This window comes from Meleagris gallopavo, chromosome 12, assembly GCF_000146605.3.
Source record: "Meleagris gallopavo isolate NT-WF06-2002-E0010 breed Aviagen turkey brand Nicholas breeding stock chromosome 12, Turkey_5.1, whole genome shotgun sequence".
NCBI classification, from domain to species: domain Eukaryota; kingdom Metazoa; phylum Chordata; class Aves; order Galliformes; family Phasianidae; genus Meleagris; species Meleagris gallopavo.
The window spans coordinates 13,877,039-13,892,692 of NC_015022.2; the positions used below are offsets into that span (position 1 = coordinate 13,877,039).

The window sequence follows — 15,654 nt, forward strand, 5'->3', positions numbered from 1 at the left end:
AGGAGCTGGTGCTGTCCTCTCTGCATTCAGCAGAGGTGAATGTGGAGTCCCCTGAAGTGAGTCCATTTCAGTGCAACAAAGCAGAGCATACGTCAGGAGCCACGTGCTTCACGCTTGCATTTAGGCTATTCCAAGCTTTGCAGCTTGGATGTGGCTCAGTTTTACTTGTTGACAGTTCAGTTAAAATATAATCTCTTCTCTCTCTACCATTAGTCACTCGGCATCCGAAGAAGCCTCTGGCTCTGACTCTGCAAGCCAGTCTGAGAGCGAGCAGGGCAGCGAGCAGGGCAGCGAGTCTAACAGCAGCTCCGAGTCCTCTGAAAGTCAGTCTGAATCCGAAAGTGAATCAACGGGTTCGAAATCCCAGCAGACCCCTCCTGAAACCAAAGAAAAACCAGCCTCTAAGAAGGAAAGGATAGCAGATGTTAAAAAGGTATTGCCCCCTGCTGCTCTGCAGAGCCGTTACCCTGCACCCACCGTGAACGGGCAGAACACAGGCCGTGAACCTAGCTGTCTTTCACTTCCCTACCACTTGGCAGCCTGAATTGCACGTCAACCAAACAAGCTCCCTCCTCTGGTGTCCCCAAGCCCCTTGCTGGCCATTTGGTTTGTGTACGTATGGCCCTGTGTCACTGGTGTGAGTAGGAGCTTGTGTGTTCGATGTGACAGCCCTTTGGGCACTAGGCAGGTAATGAAGGGGGAGAAGGGAGCCTGTCTTCAGTAAGTGACACTGTCATCTCATCCTCTCCCTCCGTCCTTCCACTCCTCTCTCATGTCTGATCTCTCCATCTAGAAATAGTAAAGCTTCCCCATGGGTTGCAGCTTGGGAAAGTGCTTATCTTTTATTTGGACCACTTAGTTTTGTTTCCATCACAACCTGCCTCTTTGGAAAAAAGATGAAAAAAGTGATTTAACCTTTTTATTTGTTATGTTCAGAACAGTTGTGTGGGTTTTTTTTTTGTTTTTTTTTTTCCCCACAGCTCCCTTAGCAATCCCTGTCCTACCTACACAGGCAGGCTTACCCTCACCTTGTTGCTGCACAGGTAGAGGAGGGCTTGCAGGTGGTGTGCCTCTGGTTTGGTGCTGCACCTCGGCTCTCTGCTTGACTCAAGAGGTGGAGGCATTTGAGTAACACACCAGATACAAGATGAGGGGAAAAGAGCCCGAGTGCCCATTTGGAGATAGGAACTTGGTGAAGTGAGATTTTTGGAGGAAGGAAGGTCAGGTTAGGTCAGTGATTTTCTGCCTGGTGGTGTGTGACTCGCCTCTTCTGCATAACTGTGGCTTGTACTTTGCACAGCTCATTCACAAGATGGAGTTTTGTGGAGAAATTGCTATGTATGTGACGCATAAGAAGAGCAGTGCTTGCAGCCCATGTTCCCCACATATCTGCAGGGGAGAAGTGAGGCGTTAAATACAGCATCCGTATTTCTTCCTCTCGCCAGTCTCTGGCCTGCCTGCTCAGGTTCCAGCATATCTCCCATGTTTAGGCTGCCAGGGAAGGGTGTATTTGTGAGGCAGTTGTGGTAACAACGTTCAGATTTCTGTTTTATTGTTGGTAAGTGGAGACTACTGGAAGTTGTCTCTTCTGTGGCCTTCTAGAAGCACGTTCCCAACAATAAACATTAAGATTACACCATGAGGGAACGCATCCATATAGAAGAGGATAATTAGCATGGATAAAACTTCTAAAGGTCAAGACACCCTTTAATAAGGAAGGTTCTCCCTCCCTTAATTCTGCTGTTAATGGGCGTTTTCCTTAGCTACGTCTAACCTAGACATGCCAATACCTGTTTCCCTTGAATAACCAAGTCAATTAATTATATTATTGTTTATATTCTATCTCTGTCTAGACACACCCATGAAGGTGAGGTTCACTTGTGTGTGGTTCTATTCTGATGTGTAATGGGAGGCAATTCTTCCTCCAAAAGCTCTGCCACTTAAAAGATAAAAAGAGAAATTCTTCAAATAGTTGGGAGAGCATTTTGAATTGTTCTTTCATGTGGGACAATAAACAATCTCTTAATTTCTCTCTGCCTTTATTCCTGACAGACAGACACGCCAGCAGTTAGGCCGCTGTCATAGTAGCCTCTTGCTTTTCCAACAGCAGCAAAAAAAAAACCTGCCAGGCTGCAGCCTTGCACTCATCATGCCTGCGGTCCCAAGTCACTGCACTGACTGGCATTGCATTTTGATTTCTTTTTCCTGCCAGCTGCTTGCTGAGATACTTGAGAACTGGAGGGAGAGAGAAGCAGATAAGTACTGAATAGGTTTAGAAAGCTGTACAGTGATAAACTGCTGAGGGCCAAGGCAGAGGGATTGTTTTAGGTGTTGGAGAGGCGGGTCAGGGGTTTGCATCTGCCCTGTGAAGCTTCTGTTGTTATGTGTCACCAACACAGTCATGTTCCTGTACATCAGGACATCAGTTCTTGAATCCCTCTTCTCCTCCTGTCCATCCAGAGGGAACAAATGCTTGCTTTTGTACGCAGTATGAAGTTGCTGTGGGGCCTGGTTACAGCACACAGAGCACAACCCTTTCCAATAGTCAGCTCTGCACTTCCACAAGTCCTGCACTGCCAAACTACATCCTGCCAATGCATTCAGGAGAAGAATAAGGTGGTCTGGCTCGCTTGCCATCCAGGATGGGTCACTGGCTTCGCACGTGAAGTTGCTGCTGGTGACCTCTTGCCACTGGGCTCGGCAGGCAGCTAATAGGATTTCTCTATGGAAAACAGTAGTGAGGGCTGTGTGCAAGAGCAAATCATCCCTTTGTGTTGGTAGGTTCATTCATTCCACCTGCGCAGTGCTGCCTCTTGTTGCTGCTGGGGCTGGCTGCCTCAGTGCTCTGTCCTTCAGCCTAAACAAGCTAGAAAGCGCTTTATGCCCTATGGGAGAGATGACCAGTGTAAAGATAATGCTAAGTTAAATTGTATGCTTGAAAGCATTACCAAATAGCCCAAAATAATCATGATCTGTTTCAGATTTTTAAGTATCTGTCTACTAGTTGCTGCTATCAAAATTCCCTAATGGTGCTATGTTGATTCTTTTCTTTTTTTAACGTTCACGGTCAAACCTCTCTAGAAATCAGAAATAATGGAGCGAAGCAGGCCTGCTGATGGTCTGTTTATTTTGCAGATGTGGGAAGAATATCCTGATGTTTATGGGGTTAGGAGGTCAAACCGAAGCAGACAAGAACCGTCACGATTTAATATAAAAGATGAGGTAAGGAAAAAAAAACAAGAATGAGGGATTACTGAACATATAAAAACAACTAAAACCAGAGAACTAAGGCAGGTCTCATCTGCATTGCCTTGTAAACACCGAGTCCTAGCCTGGTTTGTGGATGGTGGAATTCAGAACTGAGGTCCTGGTGCTGCACTTGAGTCTACGTGGCCCAAAAGCTCCGATCTCAGAGGCATGCTGCATGGGCTGAGGTCTCTGCACACTCATCTGGCCACTAGAGCGGGGCGTAGCGTGGGTCGTGCCCTGCTGTAGAAACCTGCTGGAGAGGATGGGTGCATGTTTAAAAAGGAAAACACAAAACCACAATGAAAATCCAACCAGGAATAAAAGAAAGTGCCCAGAAACACCTCCGACAATCAAACGGCTGTTGTTGCCCATCCTGGAATGGATCGTGCTCAGAAATGCATTTGTGTGTGTGTGTTCAGCTTTATGAACCATCACTTTGGTTGAATGTCAGGAGTATTTTGTGCTTTCATTGAAGATGGCAGTCAAAACTTGCTGTTGTTCCTATCTCAGGACTTGCTTTTTCCTTGAAGATGCAGGAATTAGCTACAGCCTCCATTTCCATCTATCAGACCTTGCAGATCTTCAGGAAGGTTAAGTGGTTGGAGAGGAGTAAAAAAAAACAGGCTTAGACTGAAATTGCAGGGTGGGATACTTTGATATGAAAGCAGCTGGGAATCTGCAGAGAAGTAGCCAGATTTTGGGCAGGGCAGGAGCCTGGTGGTGCTCTCAGCAGGTCAGGCTGTTTGTGCTTTGATGCCAAAATACACCGGTGGATGCCTGAGAGGTGCAAGCATAACACAGGTCTCTGCCACCTCCTGCGCTGGATGTCCCCGTAGCAGCAGTTAGGAAAGCCCTGTGGCACGTCATTGACTTGGGTTTTGTTTCCTTTTCAAGTTCAGGAAAGCCCAGGCTCAGCGGCCGCCTCTCTGTGATGCCCCAGCGTGCACTATGTGCTGTGCTGGCACTGTCACACCCGCCACAGACCTCGCCTGCAGCCCCAGTGCCCTGTAGGGGTTCAGGTAAGTCCTGTCATTTTTTGTTTTACAATATTACGTGGTTTTGCAAATGTTGTTTTCTTTTTCAATATCTTTATTTCCTACTATTTAAGGTACGATAAAGTTTAAAAAAAAACAAAAAACAAAAAACAAACAAAAACCTGAGATGTACAAACTTTGCTATACCACAAAATATTGTAAAAAACAAAAAAATAATCCTCTGAATGAGCCCTTCATGAAACAGAAAACCAAAATTAATGAAATCGGAGCAATCCATTTCCCCCTTCTCCTCCTGAAGCTTCCCATAGAGCAACTCCAGTGGCGGGTGTGACGTGTCAGGCGCAGTGCTGGGGCCTCACAGAGAGTGGGACGTGGCAAGTCTTGCTGTTGGAAGACCCAAAGCAGCAAGGGGAGGCACAGCAGAGCTGATCCTGCACGGTGCTGAGTGCTGCTGGAGCTGGCAGTGAAACAGGGCACTTGACATCACCTAAGATTGCTTTTTGCCTTTCAGGGCTAAGCCTGTCACCAGTAATCTGCTCGTTGTTTGCTGCTTGGGACTTCCAGCACCATGTCTAGGAGCTTTGAATTGTTTTCTTCCCTAGCATTTCTATGCAGTACTAGCAAACAGCACTGCCTGGGCAGCGGGTCAGACTCCGTGCCAGGCTGCAGCAGGTCCAGCCTTCTGACTGCCCCTGGTCAGGGTGGTGGAGTTGTTTCAGGTTTTGAAAGCTGCAGTCTCTGCCAAGACCACCAGTTTGGGCAGAGCTCCTTCCCCTGTAAGTGCCTGAAACGCTTCTGGGAAGTGCCCTGAGGGCATTGGGCACCTCATGGAACTCTCTGAAATGGAAGCAGAGAGACTGACAACTTCTGATTGAGACAGAAGTGTGGGTTGTGAAGGGCAGGAATCAGCGGTGCTGTTTTGCATAGGATGAAGGAACTGCCCAGAGCACTGAAGCTGACTTCAGGAATGAGAGCACACGTGAGCTTACAGTACAAACGGTCCTTGCCTGTGCGTTTTGGGTGCAGCTAATAAATCACCTTCAGGTTTCAGCAAGGGGAACTGAAACATGCAGAGCAGGGCAGTCAGGAAACAGCGTGCCCAAAACAGGCACAATCCATTGGCTATAAAGAGGATGGTTTGTAATTTGCATTAGTAATAAATGTCACGGTGCATCTGTTCTGTGAAAGAGGCCACAAGTCGTGCACCGCAGCTGTTCCCAAAATATGTTTGGTTTTACCACTGTAAAAAATACATATTTCTTCTCATTTGCATTTTGATTAATGCTCTTTCTCACATCTTTGCTGAAAGTTCAGATTTTAAACATCAGAGACACAAGAAGACTAAGCTGGCAAGCTGACAGCCTCCAGCTTCTCTGCAGACCTTGGCCTCTGCTAAGCCTGAAATGAGCAACTCCCTGAGCTCTGTCTGAGATTTTGGGCCCTCTCATCTCCTAGCAGGCAGCCTGAGCTCCGGAGCACTGCCTGGACCGTGCCAAGGGCCTGAAGCCCCCTCTGTGGGCTGGTGAGGGGACAACCTTGGGGAGTCTAGGACCAGAATTGCAAAGCTGCTGCTGCTTTGCTCTGCTTAGTGCATGTTTGTGGTGTCATGTCTCGTATAGCATTCCTCCGTGGTAAGCTGCAGCATAGTTAATCTAGAAAAGCGTGTGCACTGTAAGTGCTAGCAGAGAAGAAAGAATGGTGGATATCCCATCTCTGGAGCCGTTCAGGGTCAGGATGGATGGGGCTCTTGGCACCCTGATCTAGCTGCAGGGGTGTTGCCTTTAGAGGTTCCTTCCAGCTCAAATGATTGTGTGAAATTATACGGGAGGATTGGATGAGGCATGGAAAGGGAGGACAGACCCTTCCTCTGAGGTGGGGAGTGCAAACAGTTAAGAGGCAGGTCCCTAGTCCGATTGGAAGAATGGCATAGGAATTGGTTGGGCATGTTTGCAGCATTCGGTAGAAGGGGATTAAGGAAGGCAATTGGGCTAGCACTGGTGTGCAGGCTCAGAGAGACAAACACACACCTGGCATCTCTCACTGGACTGATAAAATCCTGGTGGGGACTGAAGGCTGAATTTGTCACCTTTGCCCATGCCACTTGGGGAGATGATGTAATTAAAACACGAGTTTAATGCAGTCTTCCCTTCCTGCTGGGGGTGGCTGGTGGGCACCCTTGGGCCAATTGGAGCAAGTCAGTGCTACGTTCTACAACTGGGTCAAGAAATTTGAGAGATTGCTATAGTATGGTCTTCCAAAAATTGTTTTAGTTACTCTGTGATTATTACATGTAGAACGGTATTAAGCAGCTTTCAGCCATGGCAGGACCTGGGCAGCTGGTGCCAGGATGCCAGGAGGAGTGGGTGAGAAGTGATGCCAAGGTGGATGAGGGCACTGGGGAGCAGAGGCTGAGTCACCGGGTGCGTGGGGTGGCTGTAGCAGCAACAGGCAGTGGTGACTCAGGCTGGGACTGGCTGTGTCAGAGCTGAAAGATCTGGGCTTGCTGCCCGAAAGAGACAACGGCGCTTTGAGCAACGCAGCTGGAGGCAGCTGAGCTTGGAGTCACAAGTTAGATTTGTTTCAAGGCAGAAAGAAAAGAGGAAAAGGTGAGTTGTTGAGATGAGCAAGAGCTATGTAGAAACTGCAACAGAGCAGGAGAAGAGCAGAGGCACTGGGGAGTGGGCAGCAGGATCTTGAAAAGTAGGGCTTTGTCAAGTGGAATGAAGTCCAGAAAACAATAAAGGGTGTATTTGGTTTTCTACAAACTTCACCAAGTTAGACTTGGCAGCTTTAGGTTAATGGTTGGACTTAGAGATCTTTTCCAACCTAAATGATTCTGTGATTCAAATCTCATCCTCTCTGATGCAGAGCAGAAGGAAAACTCACTGCTCCCTACTCATTTAGACTCTTTGTCTAAAGACAGCAAAAAGTAAGTGCTCATTGAGAGATGGCTATTGAAAAATATCCCACCCGCACAGCTGGAGTCTGCTGTGCTGCAGTCAGTGCTGTCAGCCAGTCCCTTGTTTCCTGGATGCTTGATGTGTGAGACGGGGATGTCAGGCAGTGGAACAGGCAGTGAGCTGTTCACACTGAGCTGCAGTGCAGGGGTGTCACTGTGCCACACGTCAGTCTGGCATGAAACCCCCGAGGGATTCATCAGCGCCCTCGGTCTGCCACAGCATCCAGTACTCCATTTTGAGCAAAAAGGAAGTTTCTGTTGGGGAAAAGGAAGATGGAAATAAACAGTACCCTGCCTCGACTTCTGATCTTGCAGCTCGTGCCATTTCATGCCGTTCTCTGAACAGCTCTTGGCGTGAGCCTCGCTGAATGTGGTGGGTGTACAGGAGGCACAGACAAAGACAGGCTTCATCTGCAGGGCCTCTCTGACACAGCTTGGATATTGCAGCAAAAAGCAGCATTGAAAAGAGGGTTTCAGATGAGCAGGATGCTTACAGCAAGCAGTCCTGAGGCTTTCCAGAGCATTTAAATACTCTTTAAAAATCTTCTGCTTTCTTCTGCAGTTTGCTCCCTGCTGATTTGTGCTTTCTGTAGCAAGTGTCTAAGGCAAAGTCATCTGTTTGTTTCGGGGTGCTGTGTGTGCAGGGATCTGTTTCTATGGTTGACTGGCTTTACAAAAATAGGGTTGTGCACGACAAAGCTTTTCTAGCTTTCTCAGCCAGTGGGAGTTGATGACACCCACGTTTAAAATAGTTTAGCAAGGACATAGCATCTCTCTCAATATATTTAGCTAGAGAGACTGCTGGTGGAGGCTGGTATGCTTGCAGGAAGGAAGGCAGCAGGGCAGGGTCTGACCCATCTGCTTCCTCAGCTGCTTTGGCTGTGGGAGAAAAATCCAGGAAAGCAGGGAACACCCTTGTGATGAGAACGTTGTCCTTTTAGGAGAATTTCCTTCTGTATAGAAAGCTTCTGTAATGAAAGTAGAGCTGGTCATGCATTTGTGTGATTGCGAAAGGTAGGTCTGCAATCACAGAAATGCAGTCTGATCCATCCCCAACCGTTACTGTGTTCATACTGACGTGGCAAGTATGGATGCTCTGCATTCTGCCACTGCACTTTTCAGTTACAGCCTTGTAAAAGAGCTGAGCCACTGCAGAAGGAGCTGTGTGGGGCAGTGGGCAGCACTCCTGCAGCCTCATGGCTCCCCAGAGCATCCTTCTGGCTGCAGGGAGAGCGGTGCAGCTGTGTCTGAGCTCACCTCACCCCACCCCACCTGCGTGTGTCCAGCTGTGTCCTTGGGGAGACGATCCGGGGTGAAGCCTACAACCTCATTTTTCTTTCTTTTCAATTAAAGGCAAGTAGCGAATCTGAAAATGAGAGCCCAAAAAGAAGAGGCCAGAAGCAAGTGAAAAGAAAGTAAGTTTCTAGGGAAAAGAGTTTTGAATCGTGGAATTATTATTTATTCATTTGTTTTCAGAGTAATAATATTTGTTTGACAGGCATTGTCAACATGAAATGCTTGTAAAATGAATTATTTACTATTTTCAGTAGTAATACTCCGGGTGATAAAAATTCAAGTACTAATGTAAACCTAGGATGGATGAAATTTTCTAACATTTTCATTGTTTGTTTTCCCATTTTGCCTGTCCAGGAAATCTAAACAAGCCAGCTTCACTTTTTGTTGTCAGTCTTTCACTTCTTCATGATGTTATTTATTCTTCAGTGACACTTAAAATAATTGAATCTTCACTCCTTTCCCGTTCTTAGGAAATGGAGAATAAAATGCCAAATCATTTTTTTTATCTTCTATAACCCTCTGATAAGTTAAAACAAAACATTCCATTAAGGATATTTTGGATCTCATCACAATGGCCAAATTCACTTAGTTTTACTGCCTTTTCCATCCAATCAGTACTTTTAGTTTTCCTAAACACTGAAGTGTGCTGATGAGACCTACTGAGCTGCCTGCTGGAGAAAACTCGAGCACAGCAGGGTGCCATGTGGTCCAGCTCCCTCTCTCCTATTTCTTGCTTTTTAATTTCTCATTCTGTTGTGTACAGCAGTGCAGTACAACAGGGGAGGTAACAGAAGACAGATAGGGCTGCACTAACATGGACTTTTCTGGGGAAAGGACTCCCAGTCGGAGAGAGGGGGCATTTCAGAGCCGAGGTCTTGCTCTGAACTACCCACATAGAACCTGCTTCCTTCCACTAACACACAGTGGGATTTGGCTTCAACCCTGGAAACTTTAATTGCCTGAAGTTAAATGGCATGCGACTTAGTGCTCTGGGTTTTGAGCAGCAAGGAGAAAGTGTATCAGTGCATGTCGTAACCGTAAGCGAAAGCGAGCACTTCTCAGAAATGTCTGTTTATTCAAAATCACCCCGAACATTTTTTTTCCACCTCATTTCAGAAATGCGTAAGTGGAAAGGAAAGCTAAATAACTTGAAGCACGCCCAGCTGTGCGGGGTGCAGCCCTGCCACAGCACGTGGTAGGAGCCACTCGTGCTGCTCTGCTAACTAAAATCCAGGTGACTGAGACCCGTTCCTAGAGGCAGAGAATTACAGCCTAAAATCCCCAACACATCACAGCCAACGGCTTGGTAGCTGGAGTGCCGTGTTGATTTGTCGTGATCGTGGCCTGCCAGGATCAACCCGGTTGGGTTGGGTGTCTACTTAGGCAGGTATTTGCATTGAAATACGGTGGCCCTTGATCAGCTACTTTTCTGACCGTAGAAAAAAGTGGAAAAGAGAGATTTCTGGTGAAGAAGAGGATGAAGATGGAGGGGATCAAGGCACCAGTGCAGAGAGCGAGCCTGAACCGAAGAGAATTAAAGCAAAAAGACCTGTCCAAAGGAGGTATGGAGTGGTTGGTTCAGTCCGTATCTCTTTTTCTGTGTGTCTTTCCTACCTTTACGAGGGTGGAGAGGCAGCTGCCATTTGATCCTAAACCATGTTTGTTTTCTTCAGTGTTACCTTTGATTACAAGCCTGGTTGCTTTGTCCAGTGAGTGGAGTAGTGATTTCATAGTTACAGCAGACTAAATGTCTGAGAATCTAATATCTGAGATGTGTATGTTCTTAAAGACTTAAAAAAAAGATGTTGAGGTAAAACACTTTCTCCTAATACTTATTTTAGAACAATGGCCAAAACCAGTGTTAAAAAACCTCCCAAACTCCAGCGTGGGAAGAAGAGAAAGAGACAGGTGTCATCTGAAGATGACGATGATGATGAAGATGGTGAAACTCCTAAGAGACAAACTCGACGAAGAGCAGCCAAAAATGTCAGGTATGAAAAAGTGTGAGGTGGCTTGCTTAAGCAGTGCACGTGCTGAACAAGCACTGAGCCCCAGGGTAAATGCTGGAGGTCTTGCTCTGTTCTATGTAATAAGCCATTCTTGTGTTTCTGGGCAGTCAGGGGCTTTTGATCAGTTTGGTTTTGGTCTTGTTCAGTTACAAGGAGGACGACGATTTTGAGACGGATTCTGATGACCTGATAGAGATGACTGGGGAAGGGGCTGATGAACATGAAGACAACAGTGAAACTATTGAAAAAGTCTTGGACATCAGGCTTGGAAAAAAAGGAGGTGTGTTGGCTATTTCTGAATTCAGTCATGCACTCTCTGTTTCTCTTCAACTGCTCCAACGTGTTTGCAATTTTGAAGCCTTCCAGTGAGGCCCAGGGTTATTTCAGTCCTCTTCACCCTTTCCTGCCTGCCTCTTCTTTCTTTCTTCTAGAAGGTTTTTTTATTTGTTTTTGTTTTTAAACAATCTATTATTGAAAAACCTAAAATGTCAAGTTTATATGCTTGGCAGCTGTCTTTTAGTGTCTACACATTTTAAAGATGCAGTCATTGCTCTGCAAGTTCTTGTTTTTCTCCTCTTTAAAACATAAAATGTTGCTTCCAGTAGAGTCAGTTTTTGTAGCTCCATTGACAAAGCCATAATGGGAAATAAAGCTAAAGCTTTGTTCTCATAGCCATACAAAAGTGTTTTTGTAAAACTGAATGGCCTTGAATATTTTCAAGAGACCTTTGAATTATATTAAAGAAAAAAAGGCATTTATGATAGAGATTTAAAAAGATCCTGTTGTGTGAAGAACTTTTGTGTGCCTGCCTCATCGGGTTCAAGAATCTGTAGGATATTCTTTGTGCTGTCACAAAGGATGTGTTAGAAAAACAACTTCCTGCTTTAATGCACTTCGTGGCCAGTGGTTTTTAACAAAGGTACCAACTGCAGCCTGATTTCTTTTGCAGCCACTGGTGCTTCCACCACAGTGTATGCAACTGAAGCTAATGGCAACCCTAGTGCTGACTTTGACCCTGAAAAGGACGAGGGAGAGGTTCATTACCTGATCAAATGGAAAGGCTGGTCGTACATCCACAGCACATGGGAGAGTGAGGAGTCCCTGCAACAGCAGAAAGTGAAGGGCCTGAAAAAACTAGAAAACTTCAAGAAAAAGGAGGAGGAGATCAAGCAATGGTATGCTCTATTTCAACCAGTGATACATGGCTTTGGGTGAATCTTCTTTAGCCATAGGTATGCACAGTCAGGACTGAAAACATTCAGTTTTTTTCTTGCAAAGCATATTCCATCCAAAGCAAACGTTTTCAGTTCACAGCACTTTTCTCTCTCTCTGCCTGCTGTAGAACCATCCCCCTCGTAGAAACGATATCTGTAGTATAGAAAGGGAGAGAAGAGGCAGAGCTTTACAACGCTGCCAGTTCTCAGGCTCAGGAGTTGGGTAGCTGAGAACAAATAAATGGTGCACGAGTGAATCTGGCCCCGGAGGTGATACAAGGGCTCCTAGTTAGCAGTGAAACCTGGCGTGCTAAACTAAGCAGCTGTGCTGGGAAATAGGGCTCATCTCAGGACACGCTGCTGAGTTTTGCTTTGCAGGCTTTGTCAAGGCAGCCTTGTTAACCCTTGTTAATGATGAGCCTGTCTGTATGTGAGTTTTTGTCTGACCTCCCCAAGGACTATAAGGAGAGCTTCTGTGTGTTTCCAGAGCTTCCATCCCTGACTGTTTGATTTTCATTTTAGTGACTAATTCTTGCAGCAGAATAAGGAGTCATTTAACAGGGAAACAATGAGTATCTATGACATTTGCTTCCCAGTAAAGCTTTGTAATAGGAGATGCTTTAGGAAGCATTAAGAAATGTGTCATATAAGCAGTAGTTTGCTTCAGTGACTTAACAACATAATCATAAAATAAAGTAGAATTTCTATACATGGCCTCAGTAAGCACTTCAACACTACAAAAGCATTATAATGCCTAATTTGTTTTTCTTTTTGTATCTAGGCTGGCCAAGGTATCGCCTGAAGATGTGGAATATTTCAACTGCCAACAGGAGCTGGCTTCAGAGCTGAACAAACAGTATCAAATCGTGGAGAGAGTAATTGGTAAGTGAATCCAACACTTTTGGGTGAAGGGATGAAGTAAGACAGAATGAGCTTCCTCTTTCTCCTTGTCCTCCAAGATCCCTGTAGAATGGCATTGAATGTATTTCACTCTCCAGGAGGTTGTTGATGTTGCTGCTGCTGGTATAGTTCTTTGACATCAGTTCTTTGCAGGCAAGGTGTTTGCAGAAGCACAGGCCTGGCTGCTTCCAGGTCTGCTTTCTGTGACACTGTGGTTAAGGATGTGGTTAGGCTGCAAGGTGGCTCAGGGGTTAGATTTTCATGACTTGTTAAAAATAAAAATGGGACTTTGCACTAATATTTTAGCAACGTCAGTCAGAGATGCTGGCATCCAGTTGCTTTGGGAACTGGCCTAGAGAGCCGTACAACCTATTTCCACACAATTCTTATCAAAGCACTCGATGCTCTGTCTGTGCTGCTCCCCCTGCTGGCTCTCAGCACACCAAACCCTTGTTTCCTTTGTGTCTCCAACCACAGCTGTGAAGACCAGCAAGTCTGCGACGGGGCATGCTGACTTTCCAGGTAAAGGAGCATTTTTGGCCTCTCTAAACTTTTCCTACTAGCCAAGACTTGTACTGTGTTTGTAGGGATGGATTAGACTGCCCTTGTGAACCATGCTTGTGGTTCAGCCACAGAACTGAGGTTTGGGCTTTTTTGCATATTTTGCAGCAAACAGTCGCAAAACATCCTCGAATGACCCCGAATACCTGTGCAAGTGGATGGGACTGCCCTATGCAGAGTGCAGCTGGGAAGATGAAGCTCTGATAAGCAAGAAATTTCAGCACTGCATTGACAGCTTCAACAACCGTAACAACTCCAAAACAATTCCTACCCGGGACTGCAAGGTTTGCGTGCTTCTCTTCTCTCCTCTTGCTTTGTTTCTCCAGGCTGGGTAACGAAGCAAACTGTGTGAATATGAAGTTTTGTCAGAATAAATGTCAGAGAATATTTTCCAATATTTTCACTGGCATTTGAATGGTTGCTTGCTGTTCTTGTACTTTAGACAGAGATGTGAACCCCTTCTGGTTTCATCTACTCGAGGCATGGTGAGCATGGGGGATTGGGAACTTTAATTAATCCTTGCAAAGTGCTTCTTCCTGAAGAGGTGCTGCTACAGCAATGCTGATTTTTAATATCACTTGAACGGAGAAACAGCACACCAGGGAGAAGAGGAAGTCTACAAGATGCTGATACAGTGTGGGAGAGAGATGGAGTTAATGGAAGAAAAACCAGAAGGGACGAAAACAGAAAATGGAGTTTGTTCCATCTAATAGGCATTATATATAGCTTATTGCACTCTTGTGGGGACTCAGCCCTGATCATCAGGACTGGAGGTCAGCAGGCAAAACATAATGATGCTGAGTGGCGTCAGAACTGTAGAAACCAGAAGCAGATTAAGAAAATGTGGATGGACAATAACTGACAAACCAATCTACACTCATTGCTGAATCTGCAGATTTCATTGCTGAATTTTCAACCTTACCTTGTCTTTTTCTTCAGGGGGCTTACACTGTATTGTTTTCCTCAGGTATTGAAGCAGAGACCAAGATTTGTTGCCTTGAAGAAGCAGCCTTCTTATATTGGCAGTGAGAACCTGGAGCTGCGAGATTACCAGCTGGAGGGCCTCAACTGGCTCGCTCACTCGTGGTGCAAGTAAGTACATACACTCAGTGATGCTCTGGTCAGCACTGCAAATGAGCTACGTTCATTTTGGGTCTCCTAAGCTTTGTCCCAATGGGATCTGACCCTCTTGTTCTCAAGTGAGGTTTTTACCCAGCCTTGAAGTGATACAGACGCATTAAATCAGGACTTAGGTTTGTTCTCTTCCTTCTCAGGAGCAACAGTGTGATCCTGGCTGATGAAATGGGCCTGGGGAAGACGATTCAGACAATCTCATTCCTGTCGTACCTCTTCCACCAGCACCAGCTGTACGGGCCTTTCCTGGTGGTGGTTCCTCTGTCGACTCTCACCTCGTGGCAGAGAGAGTTTGAAGTGTGGGCACCTGAGATCAACGTGGTGGTTTACATCGGTGACCTCATGAGCAGGAACATGGTGTGTAGTCTGACAGCAAAGCCTGTGGGGTTGGATGGAAGCACTGGGCGCTGTTATGTGTGTGACATGCTATCTGCTGGAGCAGCTGATGGAGACTGCTGAATGTCCTCTGAATTATTTAGACAGGGCAACAAAAACGTGTTGTGAGCCTGGTGGTGTCAGTAGTGAGATGATGGGGTAATGTCACAACAGCAAGTTGTTTGACTTCATTTTGTTACTTGTCTAAATTTGTGTAAAAACCACGTGTGCACTAAAACAAGCTGCTCCTTGGACGCCCTTTGCTCATCGAATGCTACATTGAACAATAGAGCTTGGACTTGATTGGAGATCCTAGCTGTAGCTACAGTAAAATAGTGATTGTTAACTCTTTGATAACATTCCTTGATGGTAACATCTGTTGTTTCTTGCAGATACGTGAATATGAGTGGATCCACTCTCAGTCTAAAAGGTTGAAATTCAATGCACTTATCACAACATATGAAATTCTCCTCAAAGACAAGGTGGGTAAAGGTCCAAGGGTGTTTTATTTAGATCCTGTCTTGCAATTGGGGAAGCCAGCCTCTGACTAGTGGGTTTCACTTCTTTTTCTTCTGTGGTGATGGAGAACACTTCTTTTCCTCCAGGCTGTTTTGGGAAGTATTAGCTGGGCCTTTCTAGGCGTGGATGAAGCCCATCGTTTGAAAAACGATGACTCTTTGCTGTACAAAACATTGATTGACTTCAAGTCCAACCACAGGCTGCTGATCACTGGCACTCCGCTTCAAAATTCACTCAAAGAGCTCTGGTCCCTGCTGCATTTCATCATGCCTGAGAAGTAAGTCTCCTGTTGGTGCTTCATAAAATACCTCTGTATGTTTGTCTTGGCCGTTGATTAAACTTGAGGGAGAGCAGAATGGCAGAAATCCCTGAATTAAGCTCAGTGGAGTTAGACCAGCTTAAGGGGAACAAACACCGGTGAGGAAAAGCAGAGTTTAAATAAC

The 15,654-nt window shown here is 45.8% G+C and overlaps 1 protein-coding gene across 6 annotated transcripts in view; it reads left to right on the forward strand.

The window, feature by feature from the left end:
* Window positions 1–15,654, forward strand: part of CHD2 (chromodomain helicase DNA binding protein 2) — an 81,225-nt gene that overhangs the window by 42,837 nt on the left and 22,734 nt on the right. For 3 of the 6 annotated variants that reach the window (XM_031555336.1, XM_031555335.1, XM_031555337.1), the window contains exons 3-16: window positions 214–433; window positions 3,136–3,222; window positions 8,557–8,618; window positions 9,939–10,061; window positions 10,341–10,490; window positions 10,655–10,788; window positions 11,458–11,683; window positions 12,504–12,604; window positions 13,100–13,144; window positions 13,292–13,467; window positions 14,151–14,275; window positions 14,458–14,674; window positions 15,085–15,174; window positions 15,298–15,488. In XM_031555336.1, the coding sequence (XP_031411196.1) occupies window positions 214–433; window positions 3,136–3,222; window positions 8,557–8,618; window positions 9,939–10,061; window positions 10,341–10,490; window positions 10,655–10,788; window positions 11,458–11,683; window positions 12,504–12,604; window positions 13,100–13,144; window positions 13,292–13,467; window positions 14,151–14,275; window positions 14,458–14,674; window positions 15,085–15,174; window positions 15,298–15,488 (1,947 nt within the window). Of the gene's footprint in view, window positions 1–213; window positions 434–3,135; window positions 3,223–4,181; window positions 4,269–8,556; window positions 8,619–9,938; window positions 10,062–10,340; window positions 10,491–10,654; window positions 10,789–11,457; window positions 11,684–12,503; window positions 12,605–13,099; window positions 13,145–13,291; window positions 13,468–14,150; window positions 14,280–14,457; window positions 14,675–15,084; window positions 15,175–15,297; window positions 15,489–15,654 lie in introns of those variants that run through there. The other 3 variants (XM_031555338.1, XM_031555339.1, XM_031555340.1) reach the window with 3 other exon arrangements.